Source organism: Leiobunum rupestre, chromosome 1, assembly GCF_980474605.1.
Source record: "Leiobunum rupestre chromosome 1, qqLeiRupe1.1.hap1, whole genome shotgun sequence".
In the NCBI taxonomy this organism is placed as follows: Eukaryota; Metazoa; Arthropoda; class Arachnida; order Opiliones; family Sclerosomatidae; genus Leiobunum; species Leiobunum rupestre.
The window spans coordinates 20,943,068-20,955,665 of NC_143384.1; the positions used below are offsets into that span (position 1 = coordinate 20,943,068).

Below are 12,598 nucleotides of genomic sequence, written 5' to 3' on the forward strand. Positions count from 1 at the left end.
AATTTGGGGGTTTCCCATTGGCTTAAATAGATATGAATAATAAGGTCAAAATCTAACGTAGTCCACGTTTTCACTGGTTCGTTGCGAGGCAAACCGTAAGTGAAGATTTTCGAATGTAATAATAGGTGCAGCGGCATACTTCGGAGTAATTAAGTTACTTATTCTTGTAGGTAACATCTTTAAAACTGTCTTTGTGATAATGAAAGCCCGTATATAAAATTGGCGAACAGAATGAAATAAGAAAGAGCGATTCAGATATTAAAAACAAAGTTTATTCTTGAGTTTTGTACAGTTTATACAGAAATGCATATATCATTAAAAGTCGTTTGTAAAACGACGTGATTTAACAGCTTAGTTTGTTTTAATAATTTTCAGCTTCGATTTCGTCTTCATATTCTTCTTCCTCTTCGCTGAAGTTACTCTCTTTCTGGCCAAGTTCACGAGGACCGCTGTCCTCTCCGCCAGTGTCGCCCGGAACGGCAAGACCTTCCGGGTTGCCAAGCCAAGGATACCTCTGCGGGCATGGAGAACAGGTCTGCATGTATCTCGTTTCCTCGACGCCATCTTGCACGAAGGTCAAGATGCACGTTCTCGGAATGTGGCAGGAAGTGAGAGGCTTCTCGGCGCAGGCGAAAGCCGGGTGGCTGGCAGCGTTGGCACTAGGGTTCTGGCTCCACTCGAGGGCTCGCTTGACGCTGACAAACCAGACATCTTTGTGTGTACCTTGGACCTTCTGGATGAAGTTGTTCAAGGCGCTTACTTTTTCTTCCTTCTGGAACCAATTCGAGTGAAAGTAGAGACCCAAAGGGGCGCGGTTGGTCTTGTAATGGCGGTTGAAGTTCTCCATCAAGAAGTCGTAGATGATATCCTCGTCCTCCTGGAAGACGCATTGGTCGGCCAAGGCGCAGCTTCCGCCCATGCCGTCTTCGGTGAACATCATGTTGAGGGGGTATTCCCAGACACCTTCGAAGGAGCGGGTTGGGCACTTGCTTCCGCCGACGCACCGATGAGGCATCCTGTAATCGAAAGTGTATGGCCACACGGGAACGTTCTTAGCAGCGGGCAAAGATGAATCGTATTTGAGGCCCATTTCCTTAATCATGGCTGCCATTTCGTTTCCTCCGTTTCTCAAGAAAGGCGACCTCATTCCGACTATGCTCTCCTTCGTCAAGTTGGCGTACTTGACAAGCATGGACCTTAAGCCTTCGAACTGTTCCTTGAGCTCGTCCTTAGTAGCAGTTTCCCACCAAGTCTCGGGCTCTCTGGTGCTGTTGGTGAAGAACAAACATTTATAACTGACTCCCGGGACTACGTCAGCGTGAACTCACTAGATCCCATTGAGACCGATTTCGTGCCCAGCGGCGGCCATCTGCTGGATGTTGTAGTAGCTGGAGTAATGATGCGAAACGAAGAAAGTGAAACTAGCCGGGCATCCATTGGGGTTTTTCTTCGTGCTGTTGAGAACCTTCTCGTAATATGCCATGTTTTGGTAGTTGAGAGCACCGTCGAAGGAGATTGTGACCATCATCGGGACTTCCTTCGGAGACAGACGACCCGGAACTCTGGTTCCGTCTCGGTTGCAATGACAGTTGGGCAGTGAGCATTGAGATTCATCACATTTAGCAGCCCTCAGAGGATCGACGGTTGTGGTTACAATTGGAGCTTGGTCAAAGAAAGGAACTCGGGTCAATAAACATTTATCTTATATTTCGGAGAAGGCTGAGTTTTCTACTTACGAAGAGGAACGGGACCACACATGAGGTCTTTGGTCTTATACATGCAATGCTTCTTGACATCGTCGAAATAGAGGCCAGGTGGGCAAGCTTGCGGGTAGGGGTAGTTTTCGGCACATGTGTAGAATCGCCGGCAAGACTCGGGATCGGCGTACATTCCTTTGGCACGAGGGCACTTGTACGCGGCTGGCTTGGGTGCCGAGAGCACTGAAATTCAAATCACACGTCACCTCATTACACGCGTGACTGAATATTCTTTAACAACGGCATTATCTTATTGAAACAAGTATAATGCTAAACGCTCGCTTCAATGGATTAAACCGAAAGTCACACTTACCATGCTGGAGCACATTGCCGAAGAGGTACAGAGCGAGAGCTATCTTCATGGTTTTCGAAATAGATCGGCTGCACTCCATTTCAAAACTTTTACGAATCAAGACACGATGAAGCTGTGAACACCATTCCTGGTGTTAATACCCTATTTATACCCGCTAAGACCTTTTTTTAACCCATCACAATATCCATAAAAATTAAGAATCGGTCTAATAAGTAATTTTTAGTTGATCAATTAAAAATTATTGGGAAATCAAACTAACTAAGAAAAGATAAGTTTTTGTAAATAAAAAACATGTTGCAATCCGTCGTATCGTTTTTGGAGGCTCAAAGTTCAAATCCTGGCTTAACGATTATTGTGATATCAACTAAGCGTAGTCTATTTGGCCGGTTCTAAGATCCAGAGCCCCGAGTGCAGACCAGCAGATTGAAACCCCGGAATTGGAAGGCCTATACGTCATCATCCATTCAGTGACGGTGTTAACAGAACATAAAATATATGAAATGAAAGAGACTATCCCCAGGGATCAGGCCAGGCAGTCTCTTCTCGTGTATATTAACGGTGGGTGGACCAAGTCAAATGAAAATTTATGCCATGCAAGGGTTAAACATTTATGGGTATTCCAAGAGGAGAACACCAGGAGTCAAGCCTAATTTACAGGAGAGGGGGAGGGGGTTGTTTGTTTATTCTGAGAAGTATGAGATAATGGGTTCTTACAAATCATACACGAGGCACATCAAGGTATATTCCTGTCATAAGCCGAAATATTGATGGGCCGCAGAATCCGGACTCCCCTAACAACGTCAGCCATGTCACTAATTCCACATTCGCGGCCACAGCCAATAACTAAGAAAGCGTTAAAAATAAGTATCTTAGCAACAAGATAAAAAAACCACTGAGACTAGAAATCTTAGACAATTTTTTTCTGACCCTGAGGCCCCAAACAGGTGTCGCTTACGATAAATTTTTTCACGGTACAAAGTGTTAGAACGGTGTTCGTAGTTGACCTCGCGGTCCGCAGCGCCGGCCCTAGCCCTTGGTCAGGGTAGAGCGAGATTGTTTTTCGATTGTTGCCACGCCGCCCCGCGCCTCTCAAAAGGAATTTTGGCGCCCCTTTTCACCTGGCCGCTGCCCTGGCGCCTAGAGCGACCGCTCTACTTGCTCTACCCTAGGGCAGGCGCTGTCGCGGTGCAAAGTGTTAGAACGGTGTTCACAGTTGACGTCCCGGGAAAAAGTGTTAGAACGGTGTTCGCCGATGACGTCACGGATCAAAGTGTTAGAACGGTGTTCGTAGTTGACGTCACGGGGAAAAGTGTTAGAACGGTGTTCGCCGATGACGTCGCGGGGCAAAGTGTTAGAACGGTGTTCGTAGTTGACGTCGCGGGGCAAAGTGTTAGAACGGTGTTCGCACAGACACCAATTCTAGATGGATCGCACATGTTACAAGCGCAATGTAACATTTTTTTGTTGGAATTTTATCCCACGCGCACAAATAACGGACCGCCGAAGAAGGGTTTCGCTTGCGTAATACGATCCGCGGGTAATGTCGCGACGTCTTGTTGGGCTGGATTAACACGAAACCGCTCGCACCTTCCGCACTTTTTAGTTCCACATCGAGATATATATATCGAAGTGGGACTATTGCTATGGACGGATTGTCGTTAAGTGTTGTTGTTTGTTTGTTTGTTTGTTGTGGAAAGCGACGACACGGTAGATGGAGCTGCGAAAAATCATTTATTTTAGTGGCTTTACCGAGACTCGAACACAGATAGCTGCGGGCCGCGTAATCTCCAAAAACCGACCGCTCTAACAACCAACCACACCGCTCTGTACATAGTTCATTCGGAACTTCTAATCTTTCTTTGCAAGGCGGGGGGGATTTGTCAAGTTAAGTTGTCGCAATTCCCGTTCGTTTTTCCGCGTCATTTTACGTATATTTACGGCGTTTTAGGGTCAAGTTAACCTCAAACTTCGCCTCCCCCCGCCCCAATTTCGACCCCCTTATCGAAACCGTGTATGGTCAGAAGTAATAAATAAGTGTGGCACTTTCTTATCGAAACCGTGTATGGTCAGAAGTAATAAATAAGTGTGGCACTTTCTCATCGAAACCGTGTATGGTCAGAAGTAATAAATAAGTGTGGTACTTTCTTATCGAAACCGTGTATGGTCAGAAGTAATAAATAACTGTGGCACTTTCTTATCGAAACCGTGTATGGTCAGAAGTAATAAATAAGTGTGGCACTTTCTTATCGAAACCGTGTATGGTCAGAAGTAATAAATAAGTGTGGCACTTTCTTATCAAAGTCGTTTATATGTGGCACAAAATAATATTATCGCCTTCTTGGCGAACTTGTATAGTTTGTATAGTTGGTCCAGAGATTTGGTCTCATTCGATAGAACTCTTTGACGCGCACGCAGTGCCAATAATTTCCGCCCCCTCCGAACAACCCCCTTAAAGGGAAAGTGACCGAAAAAAACAAGTTGGTCTCATTCGATAGAGCTCTTTGACGCGCACGCAGTGCCGTTAATTTCCGCCCCCTCCGAACAACCCCCTTAAAGGGAGAGTTATCGAAAAAAACAATTTGGTCTAATAGATCAATAAAAGTAAAAGATTGAAATCGTCTACGCTCGCGTCTACTTGAAAGAGTGAGACCAAAAAATCCAAAGCAGTCGAACTTAGGGCGTGTAGCAAAAGTCTGCTTTGCTAGAATCAAACATGTTAAATTCAATGGGCTAACACTTTGGCTAGGGCTTTGGCCACAGGCCCTTAAGCTGAAAAGTATGCGACCATGGGGACAGAATCTCCGTCTTGCCATATTCATAGTACATAAATACATTCTTGCAATAATATGATTTATGCAGTTGTTAATAATCCATATTAAATATCTGCTCAAAGAAAATACTAATTAAATCACCGAGATAATATAAAATCACATGGCCTGAACAGCTTTTGTATTGGTTTGCCCACCCATGTATCCTGAGGGTGAGCGGTGGCCACTCTTTAACATAGGATGGTAAATTATTTATCAAACGATAGGAAATCACATGGCCTCAACAGCTTTTAAATTGGTTTGCCCACCCGGTTATCCTGAGGGTGGGCGGCACCCACTCTTTAACTTAGGATGGCAATTTACATATCAAACGATAAGAAATCACGTAGCCTCAACAGTTTTTGTATTAGTTTGCCTACCTGTGTCTACTAAGGGTGTATGGGTTTGCCCACTCGAATACACTGATGTGGAACTAATATTACGGCCTGGGCCGACTTGTTATAATATAGATGCCTCCCCCTGTTGTGAGTGATAGATCCCTTTAACATGTTTGGCATCCAACGGTGGATGAAAACGTTTTCGGGGTCGTTTGTAGTGATCATTACCTGACGAGCTCTACGTACAAAATCTTTTTGGACCAAAATCCGTAGCATTCCCGGCAAAGGTAGGGATGGGAGGGGGTTTGTCCATACCTGCGTTACTAGCCCGGGGCGCGTACAATGGGGGTACAGTCTGCGGAGGGAGTTGAGGGATCTGCAATTGCATGGCAAGGGCGTATTTAAGGGGGGGTTTTGGGGGTTCAAACCCCCCCCCCCGAAATGCTGATGACGGGGGGTGCCTAATAAAAATCAGTGAAACTTCCGTCAGCACCCCCCCTTGAAATTTTCCATCAACCCCCCCCCCTGAAATAAAATCCTGGATACGCCCTTGTTGCATGGCAACCGGAGCAGGCGGCTTAGGAGGTAACGGCCACTGTGAAGAAAGGTGACAACTAACAGTAGCGAGAGGGACGCTATTAACCGAGTGAGTAGGAAGATTAGCACTAATAGCTGGGAAAAGGGGGTGCTAACGGCTGAGGGGAACTCTCATACTGAGAGTAGGGGGAGGGTTGGCACTAGTACTTATATTGGGAGAAGGATTTGGCATATTATTCTGCATCCCAACATAGAGGAATAGCCCTGGAGTGGTATTGATAGTTCTGATTGGGCTAAGCACTGACATTCCTCTTCAGAAATCGCGTAAAGGGGGATGTAGAAACGGGGGGTATGTCGAGGTAGACTTTTATCTATTCATACATTCCAACAAAGGCAGCGCGATCATGGCGCGATCTACCGGTTAGGGTTCGAATTCTTTAAAAAGTCGCTTACGGCAGGTGACTTTCTCCACTCTGTATCGGGTCTCCGTTTGGCCTTTTCTCGAGGTGTACTACCGATTATTTCGGACGTGCGTAATCTGCTCCGCGCCGTTGGCATTCGTTAACTTTGCCGGGTACAATAGTTTTGTTTTTGGTTTGTGTATTTATCTTCTTATCGCTGTTTGTATATACTTTAAATTTGTAGTCTAATTCTGTATGATGCACATGGTGTGAAGGCCTCCGCTGCCATATACACCAATAAAGTCTTTCTTATTTTTGAAAAAAAAAAGTCTACCTCGACTTACCCCCTCTTTTTCTTCCCCCGCCTCGAACTGGCACTACGCTGTCGGATTTAGCACCTTCTTTCCTTTACCCTCCTCTACTATTCCTCCATGATCCCAACTATAACTCCTTGCATCGCCGCTTGGGAGGCTGCAAGTGACTGCAATTGCGACAATATTCGATCCAGGGCATCGGAGCTAATGGATACAACTGCTGCCGGAGCACTACCTGCTGGTGCCTGGGCACTTCCGGGAGGCACAGTACTTCGACAGAGGCGTAGTGAGGGGGGGAGGGGGGCATATGCCCTGGGCGCCGACGGTCAGGGGGGCGCCAAAGAGGCGCCTAAAGTATTAAAGCGGATATTGGAAGCTTGAAAATTTTTTAAAATATCAATAAAATTAATATTTATTTTGTTATTGATAATGATTAGGTTTCGTTTAAAAACAAGGAATTTTATGGCGGAAATTGGGGCCGGCGTAGGTGGGGGGAGGTGCACAAATTTTGGAGTTAGCCCCTGGGCGCCAAATAACCTCACTACGCCACATGACCGTTACCCAGCACCTTATTATTGCTATCCGTAGGATAATTATTGTTAAGCGCAGTCCTTTCGGGGGAAGCTGGACGCGAATTAGTGGGGGACCGGATTAAACCCATGGCCGGATCGAGAAACGAAACTGAAATATCGGTATCACTGTAAAAATTGTTAAAAGCCCTAAAACACTCTTCGCAACTAATCACCGTTAATCCAAGGGGTACTCTGTGGGTTCATTAAACATCAAACAACATCAGACCTAGTAAAACGGTAAAACTATCCCTTCGCTTTAAACCAAAAACAAACGTACCACAGAATATACCCTAAAACGAACGACTACTCATAGCAACGACACTAAAACCAAACTATTAACGACACTAAAACCAAACTACTAACGCCGATACCTTACTCCGACACATCATAACTAAAAACATTAACGAACAAATAGGTGGGGAGGTCATAAACTGACGTTTGCGACCTGGACGGAACGAGATAACTCGGTTAGCATGGGGAAAATACACATATTAAACTTTAACGGGCATAAAAAAAAACACAAAAAAACAAAACAATTAAATGACCTTTGGAATGTAAACAAAGGAAATCCCGGCTGGGCCCCCAAAATTGTAACGTTTTATCTTCAACTGTAGTTAAACCATAGCCGACTTACCTTGGGTTGTTACAATTACGAAATGATATCCCGGGTCTGTTGGGTACCCTTCAAAACGTGGGGTAGCCATAGCTGCTATATAGGAGTTTAAGCTTACTTATAGATTCATTAACAACTGTAATCAGGATTGCCAGCATTTAATTAACAGAAAATACGAATTAACCTAACACATAAAACAGCTACACTTTTAAAACACTAAACTAACAACCGTACAGCACACTACTAATTACCGGTAATACATACACTTTAAACATCTTAAACCAATTATTTACATCACACATTAAACCAGTAAATAATTACAACAGCCCAACCGCTGTAACCACTTCCAGCTCTCCTAACCCACAAACAAAATAAACAAACATTTATACCTAGTACAGTACACGGTCCATCAGCCGCGGTCCGATTTCTTGACCCGTGTGTTTCCAGCAGAGATCGGCGGGCTCTGGGGGGCAATTCTGTAAAAAATCGAATGGGAATTCGATCTCGATGCCCTATACCATGGGGCCTATTCTGTAAGCATTTGAAATCCAGTTTTCGATCGAAAAATAGATTTCGAATTTCGAGATCTCGACGAATGGTATTCTGTAAATATTTTGAATAAGCATAAATCAATTCAAATTGTCGAAGTCGATCTCGACATGGTACATTGTATCGAGATCGAATTCCCGTTCGAATAGCCCCCCTGGTCGAGATCGACTTCGACAATTTGCATTGATTTATGCTTATTCGAAATCTTTACCGAATACCATTCGTCGAGATCTCGAAGTTCGAAATCTAGTTTTCGATCGAAAATTGGATTTTGAATATTTACAGAATAGATCCCCAGGGCTCTAAAGAGTCCGAGAGCTATTTTTGGGCGAGAGCGCGAGCTCCACCGCTAAGAATAAAAGAGAAGGCGCGAGCGCGAGCTTAAGCGCCGCCCTTAGAGAGGAGAGCGAAATTTAAAACAATTGATTCCCGCCTTTCTTCAAGAATCACATCACGTGGTGCTTTTTCTGAATGTGAATTTCCCAGAATCTATCGGTCTCTGAGAGCGGGTGCTTCTCATTACGAGCAGACCGCGAGCTCTAGCTCTTCCTCTTAAAAGAGCGCGAGCGCGGGCTTGTCCTCTTGTACTAAAAGGGAAGAGTGCGAGCGCGGGCTCGCCCTCTTGCGCCCTCTTGTACTAAAAGAAAAGATTGCGAGCGCGGGCTCGCCCTCTTGTACTAAAAGGGAAGAGCGCGAGCGTGGGCTCGCCCTCTTGTACTAAAAGGGAAGAGCGCGAGCGTGGGCTCGCCCTCTTGTACTAAAAGAGAAGAGCGCGAGCGTGGGCTCGCCCTCTTGTACTAAAAGAAAAGATTGTGAGCGCGGGCTCGCCTTCTTGTACTAAAAGGGAAGAGCGCGAGCGTGGGCTCGCCCTCTTGTACTAAAAGAGAAGAGCGCGAGCGTGGGCTCGCCGTCTTGTACTACATTTACATTAGACGGTGGCCGTCGATGTTAAAAATTTGCGGAATGAATACCTCACAAAACTTGGGCATATTGTTGGCTATACCAGTTAATCTAGTCCTAATTAAAAATAATAAAAGAAAATATCAAAATTCAACTCACCTTAATATTTTAATTAAATCAATTTTTTAAAAGCAAAACAAATACTTACAGTTCTTCTGCTTCGCCTACAACGATTTCATTTTATTCTACTGGTATTTTAAAATCTGATTAACTTTGTATGATCTTCGTGATCATCATCGGAAAACTGAGGTTCCAAATCCGCAACCATCTCCAAAGGAACGTGTCCTAAAACCATTTTTTTTTGTAGAGGGAGACCAACTTTAAGGGTCCAAGGTTAAAAGAAATGAAGTATTCCACTATTCCTACTTTCCAGTCGAGGACTTTATATCCTCGGTCTTAGGGGTCAATACTCAATAGTGATTTTCATAGTAGTAGTAAGAAGTAAGAAAACCCCTAAGGGACGTCACAAATTATCTCGTCCTAAGGATTAGCGTAAAAAGCACTATTATCGTAAAGTAGTCACTTACCTTGGGAAAAGCCCAAAAATCAGGTGTACCATTCGCGTCTTTTTGTTAACGTGCAATCCTTTACAATTGGAACAAGGGTTTGAAGAAGCTTAAAGTGTAGACAACCTTTAAGAGCAAAAAAGGGATTATTGCTTTGCATGTCAATCGCATAAACGCCTTAGGAGGGGCTCAGGAGGGGGATGAGCATACACAAATCCGAGGGTGAATTTCACAGTCGCTTCGAAATATATTGGAACAAGTCTTAGAGGTGAAATATAGTAACTAAATTTCAAGACCGCCATTTTTCAAAATATTGCGTGATTTTCTCGAACTATCCAGGTTGACGTCATGTTTGACCAATAGAGGAAAATAACTACAGGAACACATAAACAGAATGTCATCATCTATATTTTAAGCCTACAGCCAATGATGGGGTTGGGATGATTTTTAATTGCATCATGTAGGCTTATGGTTGGTATAAAAGGTTAGACAAAGTCCGTTAAAGTCACAATCGGCCTAAAGATGTTTTCTTGCGATGTATTCACCGAAAAGAGGAACCTAGCCCGTCATGTGTCTTCTAAGCACGGTAATATAAAGTTTATTTGTCCCGTATGCGATAGAAACTTTTCTCGGAAAGACGCGCTAATACCCCATCAACGAAAACTTCAACACGTCCCGCGAGGACGGAGGTCAGCTGATTGTCATTTGTCAAATCCTAGCGGTACTAGCCCATCGCCGCGGCCGGGTCCATCTCATAGCGTTACGCCGTCGAATTCTCCTGTAAAGAGGAGTACTATTATTTCGAAGCAGGTTCGCTGCATTAGTCATAAGGCTGACTAGGCTGAAGCCTAGAGGCCCTCCAAGAGCAGGGACCCATACATCACTATAGGGAAGGGGGATGTGGTCCATGTGGAGGGGACCAAAGAAGCTTGATCGCCTAGAGGCCTTGCCATGGGTTAATAAGGTACTGCCGGTACCGAAATATGGGAGGATTCTGCCAACTTTTCAGCTTCATTCCAAATTAAGTCAAACCGTTCAGACCTTCTAACACCTAAGCTAGCTACTGTAGCTTCACAAATAGCAACAGCAATGGTTTTCGTTAAAACGACTTTACGGAAATTTAAGTAATTTTGTTGAAGTAATTTAATTGGGAAATATACCCGCGACACTCATAATTGTCAGTGGCTTCCTCGGGTTATCCATTTTCCACCCAGGGCGATCCCAGGGTTTGCCGCCCCTCTCAATATACATCCGATTTTAGTCTCTCTCTCCTCTACCTATTTCCAGGGATAGCTCTGTGTTGGAAAATACCGCTCCCAATGAAATCATAACCACGATCTTTCTGGGACTGTTTGAAACGTTAAAATCTATCTGAATTGCTCTGAAAGTAGTAGATGCGTTGTCTCTCCTAAGGATTGACTAAATTTGAAATACGGGACTAGAAGCGCGTCGTGGGGGTCTCTATGGCACGCCAAACCGGACAAAATTCTTACTTCACACTATTGTATACTTTTCTACTATATCTAATACTTTTGTCTCACAACCTAGCATACTTTACGCAAACGAGCATACTTTGTACCCGCGAACTATCATACTTGACACTCGCAAACGTTTATACTTCTAACGCGCGAACTATCATACTTGACACTCGCAAACGTTTATACTTCTAACGCGCGAACTATCATACTTGACACTCGCAAACGTTTATACTTCTAACGCGCGAACTATCATACTTGACACTCGCAAACGTTTATACTTCTAACGCGCGAACTATCATACTTGACACTCGCAAACGTTTATACTTCGTACGCGCGAACTATCATACTTGACACTCGCAAACGTTTATACTTCTAACGCGCGAACTATCATACTTGACACTCGCAAACGTTTATACTTCTAACGCGCGAACTATCATACTTGACACTCGCAAACGTTTATACTTCTAACGCGCGAACTATCATACTTGACACTCGCAAACGTTTATACTTCTAACGCGCGAACTATCATACTTGACACTCGCAAACGTTTATACTTCTAACGCGCGAACTATCATACTTGACACTCGCAAACGTTTATACTTCTAACGCGCGAACTATCATACTTGACACTCGCAAACGTTTATACTTCTAACGCGCGAACTATCATACTTGACACTCGCAAACGTTTATACTTCGTACGCGCGAACTATCATACTTGACACTCGCAAACGTTTATACTTCGAACGCGCGAACTATCATACTTGACACTCGCAAACGTTTATACTTCGAACGCGCGAACTATCATACTTGACACTCGCAAACGTTTATACTTCGAACGCGCGAACTATCATACTTGACACTCGCAAACGTTTATACTTCGTACGCGCGAACTATCATACTTGACACTCGCAAACGTTTATACTTCGAACGCGCGAACTACCATACTTGCGACGCTCAAACTTGTATACTTCGTACGCGCACGCTTCTGCGCAAGCGAAGCGTTTTCGCCGCCTTTCCCCTCCAGTCGCTGGCGCGTTATTTGAATCTAACCACTTTACGGCCGGATTTCAAATTTCTGCGGCTTCAATATCAGAATTTAGGTAAAAAACTATTCGTCCCACCTAGAGGTCGGCATTATCTGACCGTTACCCACTTTTTTTTATTATCTATACAGAAATTTAACCGTATTATAATTTTTCTAATTAGTTTAAATATTAATTATTTAAACATTTTAAAACCCCAACCAAATCAATAAAAATTTTAAAAAAGGCGACGTTTTCGATAAATGTTTTCCTATGGACCAAATAATTCAACCAAATACCGCCAAATGAAAGCCTATTTGTCAGATGATATATATTAAATTTGGAAAGTGGTAAATAACATGATAGATAATGTTATGAAATAGCTTTAATCCCGAGGGGCAGTTCACTCCTCTTTTGAGCGCATAATTAAT

At 43.9% G+C, this 12,598-nt stretch overlaps 1 protein-coding gene across 1 annotated transcript; it reads right to left on the bottom strand.

Annotated features, from left to right (window-relative positions):
- Window positions 1-331: 331 nt before the first annotated feature.
- Window positions 332-2,171, bottom strand: LOC149961323 (chitin deacetylase 7-like). The gene is made up of 4 exons (XM_090176798.1): window positions 2,071-2,171; window positions 1,737-1,940; window positions 1,329-1,662; window positions 332-1,268 (listed from the first exon to the last, which is right to left on the bottom strand). Exons 1-4 carry the CDS (start codon window positions 2,147-2,149, stop codon window positions 362-364), a joined length of 1,524 nt encoding a protein of 507 aa, XP_090032924.1. The 5' UTR covers window positions 2,150-2,171; the 3' UTR covers window positions 332-361.
- Between the last annotated feature and the right edge of the window lie 10,427 nt (window positions 2,172-12,598).

Coding starts and splice junctions, on each gene's coding strand:
- LOC149961323 (XM_090176798.1), bottom strand. CDS start 2,149: ATGGAGTGCAGCCGATCTATTTCGAAAACCATGAAGATAGCTCTCGCT. Junction 1,941..2,070: donor CGGCAATGTGCTCCAGCATG/GTAAGTGTGACT, acceptor TTTGAATTTCAG/TGCTCTCGGCACCCAAGCCA. Junction 1,663..1,736: donor GTGTGGTCCCGTTCCTCTTC/GTAAGTAGAAAA, acceptor TCTTTGACCAAG/CTCCAATTGTAACCACAACC.